The 20,570-nt window shown below is 45.7% G+C and overlaps 1 protein-coding gene across 1 annotated transcript; it reads left to right on the top strand.

Moving 5' to 3' along the window:
- Positions 1–788: 788 nt before the first annotated feature.
- On the top strand, positions 789–17,094 carry LOC119399910 (uncharacterized). Its single transcript, XM_037666802.2, has 3 exons — positions 789–989; positions 11,514–11,883; positions 13,804–17,094. The coding sequence occupies exons 1-3, from the start codon at positions 935–937 to the stop codon at positions 14,111–14,113; spliced, it is 735 nt and encodes a 244-aa protein (XP_037522730.1). The 5' UTR covers positions 789–934; the 3' UTR covers positions 14,114–17,094.
- The last annotated feature ends 3,476 nt before the right edge of the window (positions 17,095–20,570 follow it).

Raw genomic sequence — 20,570 nt, 5'->3', positions numbered from 1 at the left:
CACTCTGTTCGCAAGCCGCTGACGATCCTTTGTCGTCCCATTCCTTCTTCATCGCCTCGTACTCTTGCAAGTCGTCGAGTTTAACTTCGACACGAGTCGGTTGCCGCCGATACATGGTCGTGTCCGCTGGCAGAAAACAGCAGAAGCCGAACGGGTAAAACCTTGGAGCTCTTGCGCCGACACAGTGCACGCAATCGTACGGCGCGCGCTACAGGACTGACTCAATCGAGGCGCATACGAACGGCGCCATCTTGTTTTTCTATCTGGCCTACATTTACTACATGCATGCCCAATCGATGTCTTTTAGTACGAAGAAAGAATGGCGGTGGCGCCACACTTTCTAAACATTCAATTCTGATTTTTAGGGGTTTTAGAGCGTTTACAGGTGCGCTGCCGCTGTTTGCTTCTCCGCTTAAATGTGCTCTAATACAGCAAACTCGTTATCATAAAATTAACATTAAAATTTTACATTTCTTTTATTTTATTAGAAAAGTAGTGTCATCTATGCGATTCGTTTTCGGCGATATTTGGCAGGCACAAAGGACTGCCCAGACAACACGCAGCTGTGGCAGTTTCGTACTTTTTGTCAACAAAAATCTTGCTATTCGTGGTCATTAAGAAAGAAACGAAAAAGCTGCATATATTTGGTTTATTTACGTGGTCTGCGTAATTAAATATTAAGCGTTTATAAGCATAGTTGTCGCAGAAACATGTATGACAGAGAGTGGATTGCATTGGATTCAGTATGTGCTTGTAGCTGTTGGCCGGCCGGCTGTTCCAAGGCTGTTCCGCGGCGTTGACTAGCCCTTTCTCTGTGGTGTTGTTGAAGGTGTTTTGCAAAGTGCGGCGTCATTGCGTGGACCGTTGTCGAATTAAGGACTACGAGGGTGCTCTACTCGTCCCGCAGACATCGGAAATCGCGGTAGTTTGAGTCATGGAGTCGACGTCGCCGGAGCCGGAGTCAGAGTCAAGGCCTACTAGGCGCCGAGGTATGTCCAGCATGGCGGTAAAATGTAAACCGCGCAGGCCTTTACATCTCGGCAGCCTGGTTCACCTTTGACCCAGCGTCGTGCCTGCCGCGTTGAAATTCGGGGTGTCGATTACACGAACTTTTCGTAGGAAATCTTAGTGGCTTAGCCGATGCGTTATGTTTTGTGCATCACAAATGGTGTTCACCCGGCACGTTCGCTGTTTGGAGTACCGGGGCGCTCGCCTGTCCTAATGTTGGGAGGGGGACGTTTGCCGCCCCCCCCACACACACATACACACTTTCAGAAGTGCAGAGTGGGACGAAACCCCTCTAACTTGTAAGCATCGCTCGCGACAGCACGCTGGCAAATCCAACTGTGGCGGACTTTTCTTACAGCAAATTGCAAGTTTGATCTTGCGCTGCTTGATGAGATATACGGCAGGGCGGAGTGGGGGGGGGGGGGGGGGGGTGCAGAAATATGTTAAATAAGAAACTTGGACATGCTGGCACAGTGCGGGAGAGGGGGTGGGGTGAGGCCCGTAGCCAGGAATTGGGGGGGGGGGGGGGCAGCGTGGGGAACTGCGTACATTGTGCTCATTGCAGTTCATGTTGCCAGTGCCCAGGCTAGTGAACAAAGTTATAGTATCAAAATGCAGCAGTCATCTTTTTGTGGCCTGTGCTGGCCTGCAGATTGCAATTTCTGCATTTGAAGTTGCGTTGTTGCCTGGCAGCTGAGCATTGCCAGACGGGTGTGCATTAAACCCTGTGCCAGAACGTTCTCTATCTCCATACAAACGTGATACTGCTGTGTCTATTGGCCGCGAGATTGGGCATTGCAGGGGCACATCCACGTTTGCTGGAGTGAACTTCTCACTTCTTTGTTTACAGTATCCACACCTCTGGCAGAACTCAACTACAGACAGTATTCATAGCTGTACACTTCATTGCCAGTCTCTCCTGCTATCTTTTTCTGTGTGGCTTAGATGATATTGGGTTTCTGCATTCATGCCTCGGAGCTGAGCACAGTATCGTATAATAGTTTGGTGAGATGGGTTGTATGAATGTTATCACCCTTAAAGGACAACTTCAAGATTCAGTATTTTTTTTGTGTATATTCCTTTTTTTTCTTAACCTAGCGTACGCCAAATAACTTATTTTAACATCACTAACGATAATCTCAAAATATCCCCAGAACTGTGAACTCAGCTTTGATACTGCAGTCCAAGTGTTTGAGTGGATTACATGAATAGTTATTTCTTGGTTGTGCAAGCAGAAAACATTCCTCAGAGCTGAGCTTTAATGTAGCTGTCATGGTGTCCTGTGGTAGTTTTGATGACATCACTCCCAAGAATATGAGTGGCCTTAAAGGACAATTCCAAGATTTTCTATTTGTTCTGCGTATTGATGTTGGAGTGTAGCATCTTCATTTTCCGTTCTCCTCTTTAGCACACAAAACTTTTTAATGTCGGTCAGAATGATTTCAAAATATCCCCAAAACATTAAGCTAAGTTTTCTGAATCACACTTCAAGCCTTATTTCAAGAATTTTGCGTCATTGACTGTGCAATCAGTGAAAACACTGCACATAGCTCTTGGCTAATAGAAACAGCTGCACATGTAGCCTAAAACTAATTTGAGCATGTGAGGCTTGCTGTTTATGTGGTCAAGATCTAGCTTACTGTGTTGTGAGGCTGCCCTTGGAGTTTTAAACTTCGGTATAGGAGGCACAACAAGAGCGTGATCATTTTAGTGAAAACAGAAACGCTAAGGATTTTGCCTGCCTGGCGGCCTTTTTTTTGAGATCAGCTGTTCAAGCAACACCTACAGTTGTCTGTGTTGATAACCAGGGCTCATGAAACGACTTGGAACACATAAATGCACAGGTACATGTTTGCGCAGAAGTGTCCGAATGCATTTCTTGTGCGACGGGCCTTTAGATATGCAGTTGATGTATGGAAGGCTGAGCAACTCAGGAGAGGTTGAACAAAAGGCAAACGGCATTTGACGTTGATTTCTGTGAAGTGAGCGTTGCACTCTTGGCGGCTTAAGTTAGTATCGTGACAAAATGGAGGTCCTTGAGTGGACAAACATTGTCGGTTCCACAGGTCGAAATATAATTCTTAACGCACTAGTTTGCTGCCTCCTTAGAACGCACTTGGGCTACTGTTGGTAATGAAAAAACACTGCCAATAGTTGCATATCTATGCCAGTTTTTTTTTTGTTGTTGGTTCAGCTGAGGGAGAACAATGCTTCTGGATGGATAAAGAGTTTAAAAGGAACTTCTGCTGAATTGGTGTACCTGATTCACACAGATGCTCGATTGTCAGACTATCCTTGGCATGTCACTACAACTGATGGGTGAAAACTAGGGGTGTGCGAATATTCGAAAGTTTCGAATATTCGTCGAATATTACAGTCGAAATATTCGTATTCGATTCGAAAATCGTGTATTCGGAAAGTTTCGAATATTCAATAACTTCGAATATTCGAAAAATTCGAATATGCGATTCGATTATCATGCATAAAATAACTCGTCTTCCACATTTCTGCTGCGTTCGTATCGCTAAAAACGTTGCCGAGAGGAGCGATAAACATCCTAAGTACACGGAGGCACGATATCTGCCTGCGGCGAGCGCCCCAATACGTATGATTTATTGCTGGTGCATCTCCGACGTGCAGCGCTGTTGGCGATCATGTAACCATACATTTTCAATATTATGCGGCCGTAACGTGCCGCACTACCACTCGTTCACTATGCGAGACCACTTCTGAAGAAAGATAGTGACCCACGTGACTGGTGGCGGACTGTAGGCACCTTCAGATACCCCATTCTGGCAAATCTTTGCCCCATGTAACTCCCTATACCAGCCACTTCTGTTCCAAGCGAGCGTGCCTTTTCAGTGGCGGGGGGGGGGGGGGAGTTGTCCCTGTTACAAGGGAGCGCCTGCTGCCTGATCATGTGGAGCAACTCATATTTCTTCACGATAACATCTTGTCATTACTTTCATTGTGCCGTGATATTTGCTTGCGTTGTGATGTGCATTGTGCTAGCCTGCACATTGTGTTCTGGAGATAGCAGTGTATGTTGTGTTGCCAGTCAGGCTGTTAATGTGTTTTTTTTTTTCATACAGCTACATGTTGAATAAAATATTGTTACTGTGGAGGCATTTTTCCTTTGATATTCGATATTCGATTCGATATTCGAAGGTGGATATTCGTATTCGATTCGTATTCGAAAAATTTGATATTCGCACACCCCTAGTGAAAACTGCTATCTCCATAGAGCAGCAGTTCACGGTGCTGAAAAGCCATCCCAACAATTTGCATTCAGAAAATGGTAGGCAATGTGTTATAAAGTCCTCATACAATGTGGAGTGCAATAGGCAAAAAGAACTGGAAGTACAATAATTAGATGCAAATAGTAAGTTTGGAAATGTATTGCTGAACAAGTGCCCTCCTTCTGGTGGCAGTTTAAGAAACGACTCATTGTATGCAGCCGGCGACATCTTCATGGAGGATGCTGGGAAACCACTGCATCAACTGTGAGAAGCTGTCAACACTTGTATGGGATGAAGTGATGATGACTTTCTGACAGATTACGTTTGCATATGGGGAGGGGGGGGAACCAAACTGCACACACAAAAGCTTACTCTGCATAAGTGAGCTCATTACCCCCCAAAAATGAGACAAGATTCTTGTGTGAAAATTTTGGCTTGTGGCCTTAGAATGCATGATGTACTGTTAATGACACTGGTGGCATTCTGTATCTCAAGCAATCCGTGAAGACTGTAGGTTCAGGCAAATTTTATGCACTGGACAGCTGCTGGCACATTGTTTGCACGAGCACTTATTTTCTTCCCCTCTGGAATTTATGAAACCTGTTTTGTTTTTTTGCCTTTTTCGCACATTCAGATGCACTGCAGTGATTGAGTACGAGTTTTCACTACTTATTTGATCCGAGGCGCATATTCAGTTCCTCTATTTTCACGCGCCCTTCTCATGGAGCCGGTGGCGCCCTCACTCAGCGTCCACGCGCATAGCTTCAGCCGGGAGAGCCGAGTGAGCGTACTAGCTTATATTAGGGCACTTGCAGCAGGCCTCTCAAAAACGTCGTCGGGGGCCCTCCTGGGTTTCCGGTTCACAGCGAATAACGTAAAAATTAACCATCGGCAGCTTCATTCGAGGAGCTGAGAGATACGGCCGCCCCGAAAGGGATATACATGGCGGAGCCGGGGTCGATTCTGGCCGGCGATGCGGAAGCCGAGCGCAAGGCGAGGGCGTTGGAGAGACAACGGCGGCGTCGGTCGCGGCTGACGGAGGAAGACAGGGCTCGAATGGCCGCGGCGAAGCGTCTGCAGAGGGCCCGGGAGACCGACGAAGACCGCGCCCGGCACGCGGAAGCCCAGAGGCTCAGGCGTGCCCGACAGGACGAAGAAACCAAGGCGGCACTGCGCGAGATACACCGGCAGCGCAAGGCGGCACGGCGGCTGGAGGAACGCGAAGAGGAGGCGGCTGCGCGTCGCGCCGCAGGTCGGATGCGGAAGGCGGCGCAAAGGGAGAAGGAAACTGAAGAGGCGAAGGCCGCTAGGCGCGCGGCCGATCGGAGGCGCAAGGCGGCACAGAGGGCACAGCGACGGGTCGCCGAGACGCTCTGGCACAGTGCGGACGAACAGTTATCGTGCGACGTCGTCGTACGAGACGACGCCTTCGGCGCGGTGTGCGGCGTGTGCGACCGGTTGTGGTTCGACGGCGATGCTGCCGACGCGGGGACGCCAGCGCTCGAACGGGACTCGGTGGAACTAGCGAGCGACGGTGCGCGGAGCGGTGACGCCGTAAAAGCCTATGGAATGTGTCCGACGTGCCGGCTTACATTTGGTGATGATAGTTTGCCTCTGCCGGCTACCGATGCTGGTACCCCCTATGAATCAACAGCACCTAGCTTGACTCAGTTGAATAAGTGAACACCTTCCCATCACCATCGCTGCTCCCCGCCCTCTGTTCAGTCATGACGTTTCAATGTGCACTCATCACTTTTGGGTAGGGAGACTTCAAATAAATTGTCGCACACATATGCGAAAGTTTAGTTGTCCACGTGTCGTCAGTGTACAGCAGCGGCACAGTGCCTGTTCGCTGTGTCTGTGATTTGCGGCTCTCGAAAGCGTCCCACATATTCTCGAAACTTTTCGTATATGTGGCTTTCGCAGCTTCGTCTCAATGCTCCCACAAACCTATACTCTTTAAATTCATGTCGTTGGCCAGTTTGAAGATACCCAGGGACTTCAAAGTTTCGACTGTGGTGAATGGCTTTGTAACGAACGTCACCGGCATAACTTTAAACTGGCAAAGTTAAATGTCTGCTGCTGTTACTCTCCCTGCTTATCAATCTATTTTTTTTTTAAAAGAAGTCAGTTGCTGTTATTTTTATGATAGGCTGGTGAAGGAACATACAACTGCTGCATTAAAAAGGCAGTGCTCGCACAGATAAAATGCTGGCAAAACCTTGTTAGGTGAGGTCAGCTCACAGCGAAAGCACACTAGTATTCACGTTATTTTCGATGGAGGCGAAAATGTCTGAGGCCCGTGTACTTAGATTTAGGTGCACGTTAAAGAACCCCAGGTGGTCAAAATTTCCGGAGCCCTCCACTACGGCGTCTCTCATAATCATATCGTGGTTTTGGGACGTTAAACCCCAGGTATTATATTCACAACGTTGCACGACCTATAGGTGGCACCACTATAGGACAAGCCTTGTAGAAAGTCTCTGCATGGAATCAAACGAGTGGTCGCTACAGCTGCAAAGGTCGTATTTATTGCTCATGTACTTCCTGAAAGTAAGCACACGTGATGAACATTCTGCATGCCATACCTTAAACTATTTGTCCAGCTCTCCCTTGTTCCATAACTGTCCTGCAGTGAGGGAGCCCTACTTTCTGCACGCAAGACCCTTGCTGAGGAAGTGGACATCTGACTTCTTGAACACCAACTGATGGCTCCCGCAAAGTAGCTTCCGCCATGACAGTGGCATGTTGTAGACTGTGATGTATCTTCGTTAAATGCCACGAAGCATGCGGCAATTGCACATATCCATATGTACTTCCTCGAAGTACAACCCAAATACTCGTGTCCTGAATTTTCCACAGGGACACTAAAGGCAAATAACAATCTATGTCAGAGTGAAAGCTCAATGTATGACAAATTCTAAAATGGCGATATTATCAACAGCAGTGCACTACTTACCGAGAAATTAAGCTAAACGTGTCACATGATGAGTGCCCCGAGTGGGACATTTTCGAAGTGGTCCCGATGACTTATGAGAGTCTGAATACAATAAATCACTAGTAATTGAACTAGCAGCAATAAAGAAAGAACCTTTCGTGCATCAAAAGACGTAATAAAATGCTGTTTGTTCGTTTCCGTTTGATTCATGGAAAAAATAACCTCTAGGCGTTGCCATGGGGAATGGCGCGCGTGGTTCAAAGGTTCCGTTTTCGCCGAACTGCACTTCGCCCGGCGCCCTGCTTCGCTCACACGGTCGCGTCTCAGCGGTAGTTTCGGGCTTGCGTACTGCCGCGGCGTACAGCCCAGCGTCGCGAGCCAATGTCTTGTCAAGTTCTCCGTCCACATCCATTGCGGTGATTGCGGCAAGCTTCGATGGCTTCGATGGCCATTGTTGCTGCTTTGGGTCCTGCTACTTTTGCTCTGCTGCTACTAGTGTTGGCGGCCGCGCAGTAAAGGCGGGCAACATTGGGCACAGCAGCAGTGACGTATGAAAGTCTGATTTCAGGCGGGTGATTTGAAGTGCGCTAACGTGATGCGGACCACTAAAACGTGATTTTATTTCAAAATAAGCACTTCCTTGGCATAAAAGTAGCACTACAAGGTTTCTGGACCGCTATTTCAACAATCATTGTTGACTTAATATTTGCCTTTAGTGTCCCTTTAAGTCTCATGCTGGCTTATCTTCACAGCGGTCGGTCCATCCTTGCCGGGTGCCGGCATTCTGCACTCCACTGCAAGCATCTCACAGAAGAGGCCTACGTGATACTTGTGGCTGTTATGCGCATTAAACAATTAAACATACCCAAGGCAGTTTATACACGGACTCTAATTGTCATGAAAGTGTTGGAGACTCTGAAAAAGTATAAAAATCTCGAAATTGTACGGCTATATACACTTTTATGCTCCATTTATTCATCCCAGCATGTCATAGTATGCTGGGTGCCTGGGCACCGTGATATCGAGGGGAGTGTACTGGCTGATCAGCTTGCCATATCTGTCCGTGCAAACGTTACCTACATGTCCATGGCAGTCCCTGTGCTGGACCTAAAGCCCTTTCTATGGAAGATGTTCAAGTCATACTGGCAGTGTTTATCGGACAGTCAGACACAAAATAAACTGCACATGGTTAAGCCATGCCTCGGTAACTGGTCACCGACATTAAAAAAACGTCGTACAGAAGTCACACTTTGCAGACTGAGAATAGGGCACCCGCACAGCACTCATGCACCTCTATTGGCCGGTAGTGACCCGCCCAGCTGTGATAGATGTGGTGAGCCACTTACAGTGCTGCATGTACTCCTACAATGTGCACAGCTTGAGCCTTACAGGAAAAAGCATTTACCATTACTATAGAAGCAGCAAATTCCACTTCATCCTTTAATGTTCATAGATAGGGATAGTGATTCATTAAACATGAATCGCTATTAGAGTTTTTAAAAGATGTACATACATATAACGTTATATGTACAGGTAATCCGTATCACAGCCTCTCAACAGAGGGTGCTGCTGGGGTATTTACATTAAAGAAAGCTCCTGGCCATTGGACTCAAGGGAAATGTCAAGGCATTTGCACTAATTCCAGATTCCCTTAGTTTAATTCCTTATCATGCGTTCTCATCAGGCACAAGTCGTGTCACTCTCAAGATCTTGACAACTGCCGTCAAATCCTGAGCAAGCGTCCCCTTCTCCTGTTCAGCAGATTTGAAATATGTGCATGGTGTAAGAATATTCAGGTGTTGACACTGCGCACGCCTAAGCGGCCAAGGTATGTTCAGTTATGGGTCCGTTGAGCGTAGTGCCATCTCATGGCTCGAGGCGGAGAGCGCTTAGAGTAGCCGAACCACAGTGGTGCCGCATGAGCGCCACTGCGCCCTATCCTGTTACTCTTTCGATTTCGCCTACTTCTAGAACACTGTAATTTCGCCCCTCGATGCTGCATGGTGGCTCTGCGCCGCTTGGCGCAGAGCCGCCAAGCCACACCGCGCGCCGACCTTTCGCTCTTTTTCGGTCGTCTGCTAAAAAGAATTACGAACGTTGATCAAAGTTGTTGCTGCGGCAGTAACAAAAATAACAATGAAATGAACTGTCAGTATGACTCTTACCTGACCAATAACTTGCACCCCAGTCAACTCGCAGACTAGGAGGAAGAAGTTTTATCCAGAAATAAATTCAGGCAGTTATGGTTGGGCCCTCAGTCCATGGCTGCACTAGCACTCGCTTTATTTTTCCGCATAAGACCCACCCTTTGCCCATAAAGTGACATCGCCTTCATGAAGAGCTGCCCCTACCTTTCAGATTTTTCAGCTCACATGCTAGCTTTAGGAGGCCTACATTAAAAAGTATCGGGGTTATTATGACTCCCTGTGAGGTGCCTCTATTAACGCGATAGCATTAAAGAGCTCGTATTGCAGAAATTCCGCCGTCGGCGTCGGTGACGGCGCCGTTGGTTGTGAGCAAAAAATCATCATCTTGTCCGTGACCGAAAAATCGAAAAAGCTGCAAATAAAATAAATAATAAAAATGTTTGGTCCGAGTGAGAATCAAACCCAGGCTGTCTGCGTGGCAAGCAGGTGTTCCACCACACAGCCACGCCTCTGCTTGGAGCTGCACTGAAAGTAACTTTCATGCTTCACAAAAATACGCGTCCTGTATACAGGTGTCACAGTACGAGATGTAATATCGCAGTAGTACTGCATGGTTCAAGCGTGCATTGCCATCGGGCGTCACACCATATCAATGTCATAACGACTTGGTGGTTTAAAGACAGCCACCCATTACAAAAGGCACACACATTACTGGGCATATTCCCTTAAGACCACGTAGTGGGTACATTGCAACTTCGAAAAAGTTTCTCACGCATAATTGCTCCTGGTTTAAAGCATGCTACCCATTACATAAGGCACACACCTTAGTGCGCGCATTCTGTTAAACACTTGTAGTGGTCGAAGTACGCACTAGGGGCAGGATATCGCTATCGCGTTCAACTCTTAAAGGCAAAGCTTAAGCGTCCCCCAATTTTTTTTTGGCAGTCGAAAGTTTCAGACTCAACCAAGTCTGTTCCACTGCTCCAGACGATCCTTCTCGGACGGTGCTTTGAATAGAGGCACAAGTCCGATAGTCGCGCAAGTCCGATAGCCAGAACGGCAGTTCGGTATGAAGCATATCCTACCCATTGCAAACACCTCTCAGAAGTCTGTTGCCACCTTCGTCGATACAAGAGCATAAAACCACCGTGCATAAAACGCACACGAACAGGAATGCCTGGCTTCAAAACAGCGTGGCTGCACATGCCAGCAAAAGGCACATTATCAGCAGCATGCGTGTTGCTATGGAGACGACTGCCCCACTTTTTGTAGCGCCCTCCAAGAAGGCGCCGATGAAACTGCAAGTCAACTGATAAGAACCCAAACATTATCTGGCTGCGCGTGGATTGCAGTTTCCATGCATTGCGGGGAAGAGTGTCAGCACTTGAGTATATTCTTACACCTTGAATATGTGCCAATGACCGAGCAAGCGCCACCTCTCCCCTCCCCCCCCCCCCCTTTCTTTTTTCGACCTGTTCTCTGCTACAGAATCCTGCAGCAGCGGTCCCTAGGTACCCAAGTTCTGAGATTCCTTAGATATTGTGCACGATTTCTTAGTACTTTTATAGTGTGGTGCCTTGAGTTGCATTCTGAGTTGTCACAAATTGTCGGAACATTTGAAGGACATCTTTCCCCCCTTGTCATAACATGAAATTTCACACGAGGATTTTCTCCGGTTCAGTAAAAACAGTAAATGCGTGTGTATTCAATAACGCATTTCATTAGATGCACAGGTGTGCATTCTTAGAGGCTGTTCCGCCGCCATCTGGAATTTTGGTCCGCGACCAAGCAAGGACGCCCCTCCAAATCTTGTCCGATTATCTTCCACTGCAAGGGGGGGTGCTTGCTCGGGAGTTTACGGCATACGTTTTTACACACTTTCGTGCACAGACATTTAGGCCTTTATACAGCTGCTTAACTTAACACCATTTCCCATCCCATATCACGTCCTGGCACTCTTTGGCCATCAGTGGCCCTTGCGCCATAAAGCACCATGTATCATCACAGGTGGCGCCACTGTACATCCAACATGGCTATGCACTTCTCTGTCCTCGTCATGTGCACTTTTAGTTTCTAACTTATCTGGGGTTCCTTGATGTGCGAAGTTGACGTAAGCTTTGGTGTTTTGAGCTACAGTTATTACAAAATTCTTTTCTTTTCCGTTTCTTTCCCCCAATTCAGCGAGGAGGCTGACCGAGGAGCAGTTACAAGCGATGCTGAACAGCGATACAGACTGTTCAGACAACGACCCGGATTTTTACGAGGAGACGAGCCCCAAACGCCGCCGTTCGGTACAACACCCACAGACACCCCAAGACTCGTCGCATTCCTCTGAAGACGTCGACGATCCTGACGATCCTGAGGAGTCTCCGCCGCGGAAGAAGGCGGTCAAAGCTAAAGGGGATCCAGTCAAGAAGAAGAAGGGTGAAGGGACCAAGGTCGGCACCAAGCGTTCTTCATCGTGGGCGCCAGTGCACGACGTGCCTCCGCCAATAGAAAATCCTCACCTGTACTCATCATGGACAAACGATTCTAAAATTGTGGAGCCCGCGTAAGTTGGTGTTATATATTTCCCGTGAGCAGCATTGGCACTGTTCTGTTTTCTTTTTAGCATTTTTGTGACCTCTCAAATAGTATTTCAATTGCTAAATTTTGCCCTCTTAAAATTGTCCAATAGGTAACCGAAGATGCTTTTTAAACTATTCACAACTAAGAAATTACTCCTTTAGCCTGAATATGAAACTGTGGATCTTGTGTTAATGGAATGCAGACACCAAAATCTTCTTCGATAATTTGTGTGGAAGGCTGTTTATTGGGAACCCTGGCGACAACCATCATGTTCACAATAGTGTCCCCACTAATTGAATATTACGCAATTTACACGGCGCATTTGACAATATCAACAATTCCTGCCAAGTGGTGGAACACTTCTAATTGGCAACAGGAACGGGTATTGCATGACGGTACCATCCCATGGAGTACCAAAGCGGTGACAGTCGCGGTGGAACGACGGAAGGGACCTTTCGTTTGGAGAAAGGGAGCACCTCTGTCTGTGCATTGTTCTTTTGCTGCGCTATGCTGATACACCAGGACAAACAAGAAGACCGGACTCGTATGTACCCTGTCTTCTTGCTTGTCCTGGTGTATCAGTATAGCACAGCAAAAGAGCGATGCCATAACAGCAAGCTCCCGTCGAAGCCATCTGCGCTGTTGTGTGGTGGTGCAAAGGCTGACAATGCAGCCTCTACATTGCATTTTTGGGGGAGTCACCCTTACACTATAACCTCATTATAAAAAAAGTCACATCTGACATGAAAATAACTTTGCTGTATTTGAAAATTCGTTATAAACGTATATTTGCAACACACTATGACCAGCCTATTTTTCGTTTACTTCGTTATAACCGATAATTCGTTATATCCGTGTTCATCATATCGCGGCAACCCAGGGTAGATTGTGGAGGCACCCAAGAAGCCTTTGTTGGAAAGGTGCTACTCTAAAATGTTGCCATATTTTCTGTACACTTCTCCAAAGTTACGCCTTTTGCAGCTCTCTCTCGACTTTCTCCCTGATGGTTATCACGAAAAGCCTGGGAAAGGAGCCACACTTCGTTTCTAGGCTTCAGAATTCAGATAAATTGCCTTTGAGTTGTTTATTCTGTATCGGAATTTGTCACATCATTTCGCAAGGCTCATGCTATAGACAGCTTACCATCCAATTTTGGTGTCTACACTTAAGCTTCCCATGCTTAAATCAGCATACTTATTTATTGAAACTCAAAGTAGCATGTATACACCTTTCTAATGGAGAGAAGGCTCCCCTCCTTTCTGGGCTGTTGCATGGGAGTACAAAAGCTGATGTCACAGCCTCGGCAGTGCATTTTTGGGGGGTCACGCATGTTAACATCATTCCAGAGAGGCTTATGGCAGCTCCCAGGGAGCCTACGTTGACAAGGTCTATTGCCTCACGTGCTATTCCTTTAGTTCTGATGAGATCAAGTTTCACCCAAAAAACTTACAGCCACTCGGTGCAGGCTCCACCACAATGTTTGAGGAACTTGTCAGTTTTTTTGATCATTCTGATAAGATTATACGTACAGCAAGAACAGCCGATTCAACGAGAACAGTTTATTCTAGAGCTTACGCGAGCCCCGGTGATAACGCTGGAATTTTCTATCATTCATGTATCAATGATGGCATTTTCTGTCGATGATCAGATTATCGACGACCAATGTCTGTGCTCGGCGTTATCATTGTACATGTACAAAGGATGTTGCTTGTACCTTGGTTCTTCCTCTTACTGGGCACAAGTTCGCCCAGTAAAGCATCCAATCTTTACCAGCTGCGTTTGCTTTCTTCACCGTCACAGCCACGTGACAGTATGATGTTGCACATCACAGGATTAAAAGCAGCATTACGGCAGGTATGTTCAAAGTGTATATTTCACACCAATGTGTTCGCGTCTCTCGCAGCAAAAAGAGCGACGACAAGACGTACTACTGCTGCGTCCGCGACTGCGAGTCCGGCGACACATCCGACAAGGAGGGCCTCTGGCTGTTTGCCATGCCGGAAAACGAGGAGCTCATGTCGCTATGGGACGAGCGGTTACCAATAGACTACGAGCGCAACCGGCCACAGAGTCCACGCGTCTGCTTCCGCCACTTCGAGAAGGCCGACTTTGTGCGACGGCAGCAGCGGCTCCTTGGTCTCCGCGAGGACGCCATCCCTTTGAAGGTGGAACCTGCCGATGTCGAACCACGCATCAAGCAGGAACCGTCCTAAATACACTGCCTTCACAGGGAAATTCTCTGAAAGGCAAAACAAAAAGATGCCTCATTGAGCAGCGAGATAGTACGAATAATTTCAATATCTGTCTGGAAAAGTTGAGCAGGAACATGAGGTCGTTTCGTCTGTGTGAATGGCGAGTGTGCATAATGCACGTGTATGATGGAATGGTCTCTGTTTAAAGGTTTCTTTGCGCTTGCCATACAGTTTTGTTCTGTTAAATGTGTGTGCGGGTTTAACATCTTGCCTCTCTATACATTGCTTTCGGTCGTCTCCACAGCTCAAAACGCCAAAGAGTTTCCTTCCAGAAAGAAACTGCTGTGACCATTCTTGGACTTCTTAGCTTTACATTTAATCAGTTAAAGCGGCAAGCTAGGTGAGTTGGTAATTGAACACAATTTGCTAAGTGGGCAGCATTGCGTGGATGGATGTCAAGGAAGAACACAGCACTTGTGTCGTGTTTGTTTTTTCTCATCCTCTGTCCGGGCTGCGCTGCCCTCTTAGCAAATTATGTGCAATTGCTGGAGTAGGCTGCCAAAAGGCTGTGATTCAGTCACATGAGGGCACGGTAAAAAAGCAGCTGCACAGGCTCTTTCTCTCTCTCTCTCTCTTTTTAAGTTGTGAAAAAGTCACATGGGTGGATAAAAAGATGACCAGAGGACAACTAAGGCTAACTGCACCACTGTTGAAAATCATTTTTAAACATTTTTTTTTTTCTTTTACTATCAGTTCTAGCCAAGTTAATTATCGCAAAACCCATTGTCTGAACATTGTTTTGTGGGTCCATCAAGGCACTCTCTAGGTGCAGATGAGGCTTGTTGTTAGACTGCTAAACATCTCAAAAGCCTTGTCATTTCAGGCTAGAGTTACTAGAGTCCTTTGGCAAGTTACGGAAATATGGTGCACAAATACGGTAAGGCAGTACGGTAGCGCTTCTCCTTTTCCACTCGTGCTTAAGCCGCTCCCAGTGACAGTGCATCCCCCGAACAACGGGTGCGTCGTTAACAATGCGTAGGCCAAGGGGGCAACAGCGAGACGTGACTACCCCACAGTAATTTTTGAAAAAGCTTTTGAGGTGTTGGGGTGCCTTCACCGGCAAAAGCACAGCAAGCGGGAAAGGAGGAGCGCTACCGTACTGCCTTACCATATTTGAGTACCGTATTTTCGTAACTTGCTGAAAGACTCTGCTAACTGTGATGCGGGCTTGCGCACATTACCATATACTTGAAACTGTTGCTAGGTGGATCTTGCGAAATATTGGCGCTTCTGTGTATTGGCGATTGCCTCGAGGAATGCGCAAGGTTCTGTAGCCACTGCTGCTGTCAATCTTTTAAGACTGACAGAATGAAAGTTTTCATTTAGGAGTTATGCATTCCTTGTGGACCTTCATATTGAATTTCAGAATGCAGGATATCCACTTATTTGCGAATGCAAACTTCACGCGACTAGTGCGCAGATCAGTCCCTTCCACTGGTGCACATTCCTAGTTTGTAATCTCTTGTTGCGTCATATCTCGCACCTAGTTATGCATTTTGCGGAATATGCTAAGTTTTTTTTCAAAAGCCATTTGTCATACTTGAGGAAAGAAGGCTGCTTTCTAGCGCACCCTTCCTCCGAGGCTCGTAAACCCCAAGATGACCTTTGCTGCGAGTACACGAGCCACGTACGTCTTGAAAATCATTGACTAAACATTTTTTACAAGGTGTCATTGTTGGCGTGGTTGCTTTCAATATGTTTTCCACACTGAACATGATCCAACTTCTGCTGTCATCCACTGAAATAAACTGCTATGAAATGAATTGTCACGGTATTAACAATCTTTTCGTCGAGCATTACATGATGTGGGAGAAATCGCAGTAGTGTTTGAATCGAGCGGAAATGTCACAAGAGGCTTGCAAATGAACCTTGGTAAGGTAAATTGAAAACCTTGCAAATTTTTGTATTGTTTTCTTGGTGCAGTGCCTCTCTCTTTTTTCTGAGAAAGTTTTTGTGAGCATTGTAGAAAATGCTTGTGCTGTTCCATAATAATGTGTTCAGAGGCATACCATTGTTTGCCGCTGTTTTTTTTTTCTTTTGCTTGTGCGTGCATTGAAGCATTTGTAGTTTCTGGAAATCATGACGTTGTAGCTCTTGTCTTTGGGAGAGCAACTGTTTGACTGCAAATGGATGTTTGTGTACATTTTTTTTTTTTTTTCATTGTAACATGCTCTCTGTTTCTGTGAATGAAAAAGCAAAAATGATCTGCACTGCACCGAATCAGTGTGAATCATCACGACCACAGTCATCATAATTTCATATAGGAAATCATGTGTAAGGCTTGTTTTGTGCAGCTGTCAATGCATGAAACGGGTGCTGATTGCGCAAGTGCTGCATTACAGCTTCAGTCATGCCCCATCACTTTGCAGAAGTGTGCTGGACATTGCGGTAAATCTTTTCATAGTGCACAGGTTTATGCGAGCTGGTAGATTATCGTTGCCCGAGTATGTTTCTGCATGGTATGTTGTGGTAAAAAGCCTTTCGTATGAAGTGAATTAATGTTCAGAGTTTCGTATTATGCACCTGTGCACAGCAGAGCTTGTGCGCAAGTGCTGTTCCGGAGTGTTGTTTTTATGTAAGAATGCATTTTTGTCTCGTTTGTTTAAATAAACGTTTGACGGTTTTAATCGCCTTGTTTATGAGGAAAAGTACTGGCAACACTCTTATGTCACGCATGGTGTGTGCTGTGTGTCTGCTTAGTACAATTTTTGCCAACTTGGCAGAGACACAACTGCGACATCCATGAGCTGTGGGTTTTTTAGTGCCTCTTCTGTGCATTTGTTCATGTGAGAGAGCTGGCCGAGTGGAGGCCTCCCATTCATAATGTGTGCACGTTTGTCGCATCGGCATCTCTCATATCCTAATGTAGAATGTTGCACCACGCAAGGCCAACCTCTCGGCTTTTAAACCATAATAAATATATCTCTCTCTGCTCCACTCAACGCTAGTCCTCACCTCATTAAGTCGACGGCTGCGCAAGCCGTCGAATGATCCAGTCGAATGTACCTCGCCCTTCGTTTATTCCTAACAGAAATATTTGATTGCCAAGTTGCTCTTGAAGCCTTCCTGGATATACTGGAGTAAAGGTGCATTTCTCAAGCATGTCATCCCTTCACAAAAATATCGGCGCTAATAAAGCACCAGCTCTGGCCAAAAAATGGTGCTGTTCTCCAGTCTCGGTCGAGTGAAAGCTCCGGGTATGGGCCTGTTTGCTAATGCAAGTGCTTATGCTCCCTAACCGAATAGTTGGCCATGTCTCAGCCTTTTGAAGAAAGGATTTTAAAAATGGCTTCGAGCACTTGTGATGTAATGGACTCGCATCAGTTAGTTCAGGTCGGCACAATTACGGTGCCTCACTTTCCAGTGTGATGACAAGAGGGCTGCAGTGCTCAAGCATCAGCTACATGTGCTGATTTTGATGAAGGAGGCATTTAAGGCCGTCTGCATCGAAATTTTGCTGTGGCTGAGTTGATGTGCGAGTTAGTGGTTCTCACCAATTTTTAATCAATTCTAACCAAACTTGTACACGTTACAGAAAATAACTGATTTACAATTACCTGCTTTAAAATGTAATTGATAACAGTGGTCAATTGCAGCCCCTGAAAAGTAACAGCGATTTCAGAAATGTAATTGATTACTTTTACGTTACTTCAAAATTTTACTGACTTAGCGCAATAACACAAGTTTACTCAAACGACAACGAACTACTGTGGGTAGAGAGAAGGCTGGAGGCTTGCATGAAGTCCGAGAGGCTTACTGTGGCTTCAGTGAGCCTGACGCCACAGTAAGCCTCCCACAGGCTCGAGCAACCACTCATTGTTTACGGATTTTTTCATAGCAAGCTTCCGTCTTCCCCTTCCTGCCGTTTTTTTATTTCAGTGATATAGTGTTACACGGTAACTTTCAACAGGAGTCGTTTTTCAAGGTTGTCGCTGATTCACGTTTCCTCGTTTAGAGGTCGGCTGCTACACTGAGCACACACTTAGTCCATGTGCTGGAGGGAAGGGCGGTATTATAACTAGGAACATGGAATTTGGAACTAGGAATATGGATGTGAAGCTGCGCAGGCGTGGTGTTACCCTATATATTCATGTGTTTTCTTTAATAAAATTCAGTTGGAAGTTAGCGCTTGTGTGCGTCGCATTCTCCTGTGTTTCATCCCTGACGTTTGTGCTATTTAGCTGTTCAAATGGAGTACCAACTAGCCCAAACATGCACCTTGCTAAACTAGGAACACCTTGCGCACCACTTCATAGTTGCGCAGTGCTTCGATGCTAGTGTCTATGTCCTCTATGAAGCATGACTATTTGCAGTTGCTGGCGCTTGGGTAAGGCGTTGCAGGTAAAGGCCAAGAAAAAGGTGAAAAAATAGGCCTTGTAGGGACCCCCCGACTGACAAGACAGGGGGTCCCTACAGAGCAGTCGCGCATTTTTCGAGACGAGAACTGCTGTAAAAGACAGGTTACAACTTGATTTTGGGAAAAAAAATGGAATCGATTACCTGTAATCAATTACAAAAAAAAATGTAATTTAATTACCCTGAACGTTACTTTTGAAAAAGTAATCGCTTATTATTACAAAGTTACAAGAAAATGTAACTGATTACTTGTAACATGTTACATATGATTCTAACTAATCGTTTCAAAATTTATATGTAGATGGCCTTGAAAGGCCATCTGCGTAAAAATTTGACTAAATTCATTATAAATTTGTGGCTGTCGCTATTGCAGCATTTGTGGCAAAATTGGTGTTTTTTCTATTAGTAGCCTCTTAGCACGTCAGCAGAAGATGTGCACCCGGGAATTGGCAGATACGACTCGGCAATGTTCAGTTTTAATCCAAAATTTGCGTATCCCTGTTTCAAATTTTCATCACATTGTTACATGTTCCTGCTTGAACAATCCGCCATTACTTGGGGCATACATTAATTAATTTTGCTTGATTGATCTGGCTTACGAACTCAGTCTCATCTTTCAGCCCCTCAAAAATGGTTTTCCACCACTGCAAGCCTAACACAACCACCTGTTCTGTTGCTCCTCTTGTTGAACTGATTATAGCTGTTTGTTGAACTTCGTTGCAGTTAGATAGATAGAGCAAATTTATTAGAAGGCAGAGAGGTCGGCCTGAGCTTGAGCGCTCTAGCCTGCTACATTTTCGTTGCAGTTAATCATTATTATTCTATATGGCTATTTTATCGAGCAGCAACCAAAAACATTACTTTTGAAGTGTATGGATATAAAAATTCGTTTTTCCCTCTTCTTAACTGCATAGCACTCGCAACTTACAGTAAAGCATATGCACGCAGGTTCGCATGAAGAAGGTGCTTGCATGTTTCAATTGCAAACAGCTGTTTCTATTGCATTTTTTTAACCGTCATCACCTAGAGTCGTAGTGCAAGCAACCAGCAGCGTTGAACATATACAGTTGCATGTAATTATTTTGCTCATGTCTAGTTCACTGATATCTGTTTTTTGTTTGGTTATTTATATAAATGTTATCACATGTAAATACTCGTGTCATTCTGCAGAACTCAAATCTGATGTTGAGTTATTTTAACGCGATAGCGTTAAAGAGCTCGTTTCGCAGAAATTCCGGTGTCGGCGTCATTGGTTGTGAGTGGAAAAGCTGCGTTGTCCGTGACCAAAAGATCAAGAAAGATGCACATAAAATAAATAATAAAAATCTCCTGTTGAAATGAGAATCGAACCCAGGCCTTCTGCATGGCAAGCAGGTGTTCTACCATAGATCCACTCCATAGCTTGAAACTGCTTTGGAAAAAAATTTACCGATGATTACGATACTGCCTAATGCGAATTCTGAGTGCAGCTTCATGTTGGGGAAAGGCCAACTGTGTTTGAAGATTTGGCTTTCCGCAAGGTATCGACTACGCCATAAATCATAATTTTCGTTAAGTAGGACAGAACCCACTACGCCATTATTATTATTCATCTTTCTGCGGATAAGCGAGGTACCCGCTACACATCTGTAAGGTATTATGTGCATTTTGTTGGTGCTGCATATGCATGATGATGATGAATAATTATGGCTGAGCACTTTGCAGTTGGTAGAAAACATTAAACCACAAACTCGTTGCGCAATTAGCATTGTGTGATGACCGGTTGTTAATTTACTCTTCTGCCATGCTATATTACATAGGTTAATGCAATTCTTTACCCAACATGACTCCTGTATAGGGTCTTCTTGCAAATGAGTTTCAAGCACCAGCGTGGCTCTATGGTAGAATACTCGACTGCCATGCAGAGGGCCCAGGTTCAAATACCATTAAATCCTGGGTATTCTTTTCTCATTTTATTTTTTCATATCTATCGGTTACGTCGCTGCCGGCGACGCTGCTCAGCGCAGGAACAGGCACCTGAGAGCTACGCTCTAAAATACTATATGAATGTCGTGTAGTGGGA

This window comes from Rhipicephalus sanguineus, chromosome 7, assembly GCF_013339695.2.
Source record: "Rhipicephalus sanguineus isolate Rsan-2018 chromosome 7, BIME_Rsan_1.4, whole genome shotgun sequence".
In the NCBI taxonomy this organism is placed as follows: domain Eukaryota; kingdom Metazoa; phylum Arthropoda; class Arachnida; order Ixodida; family Ixodidae; genus Rhipicephalus; species Rhipicephalus sanguineus.
Note: the sequence above shows the minus strand (reverse complement) of the source record. Positions and strands in the feature narration are given on the sequence as shown.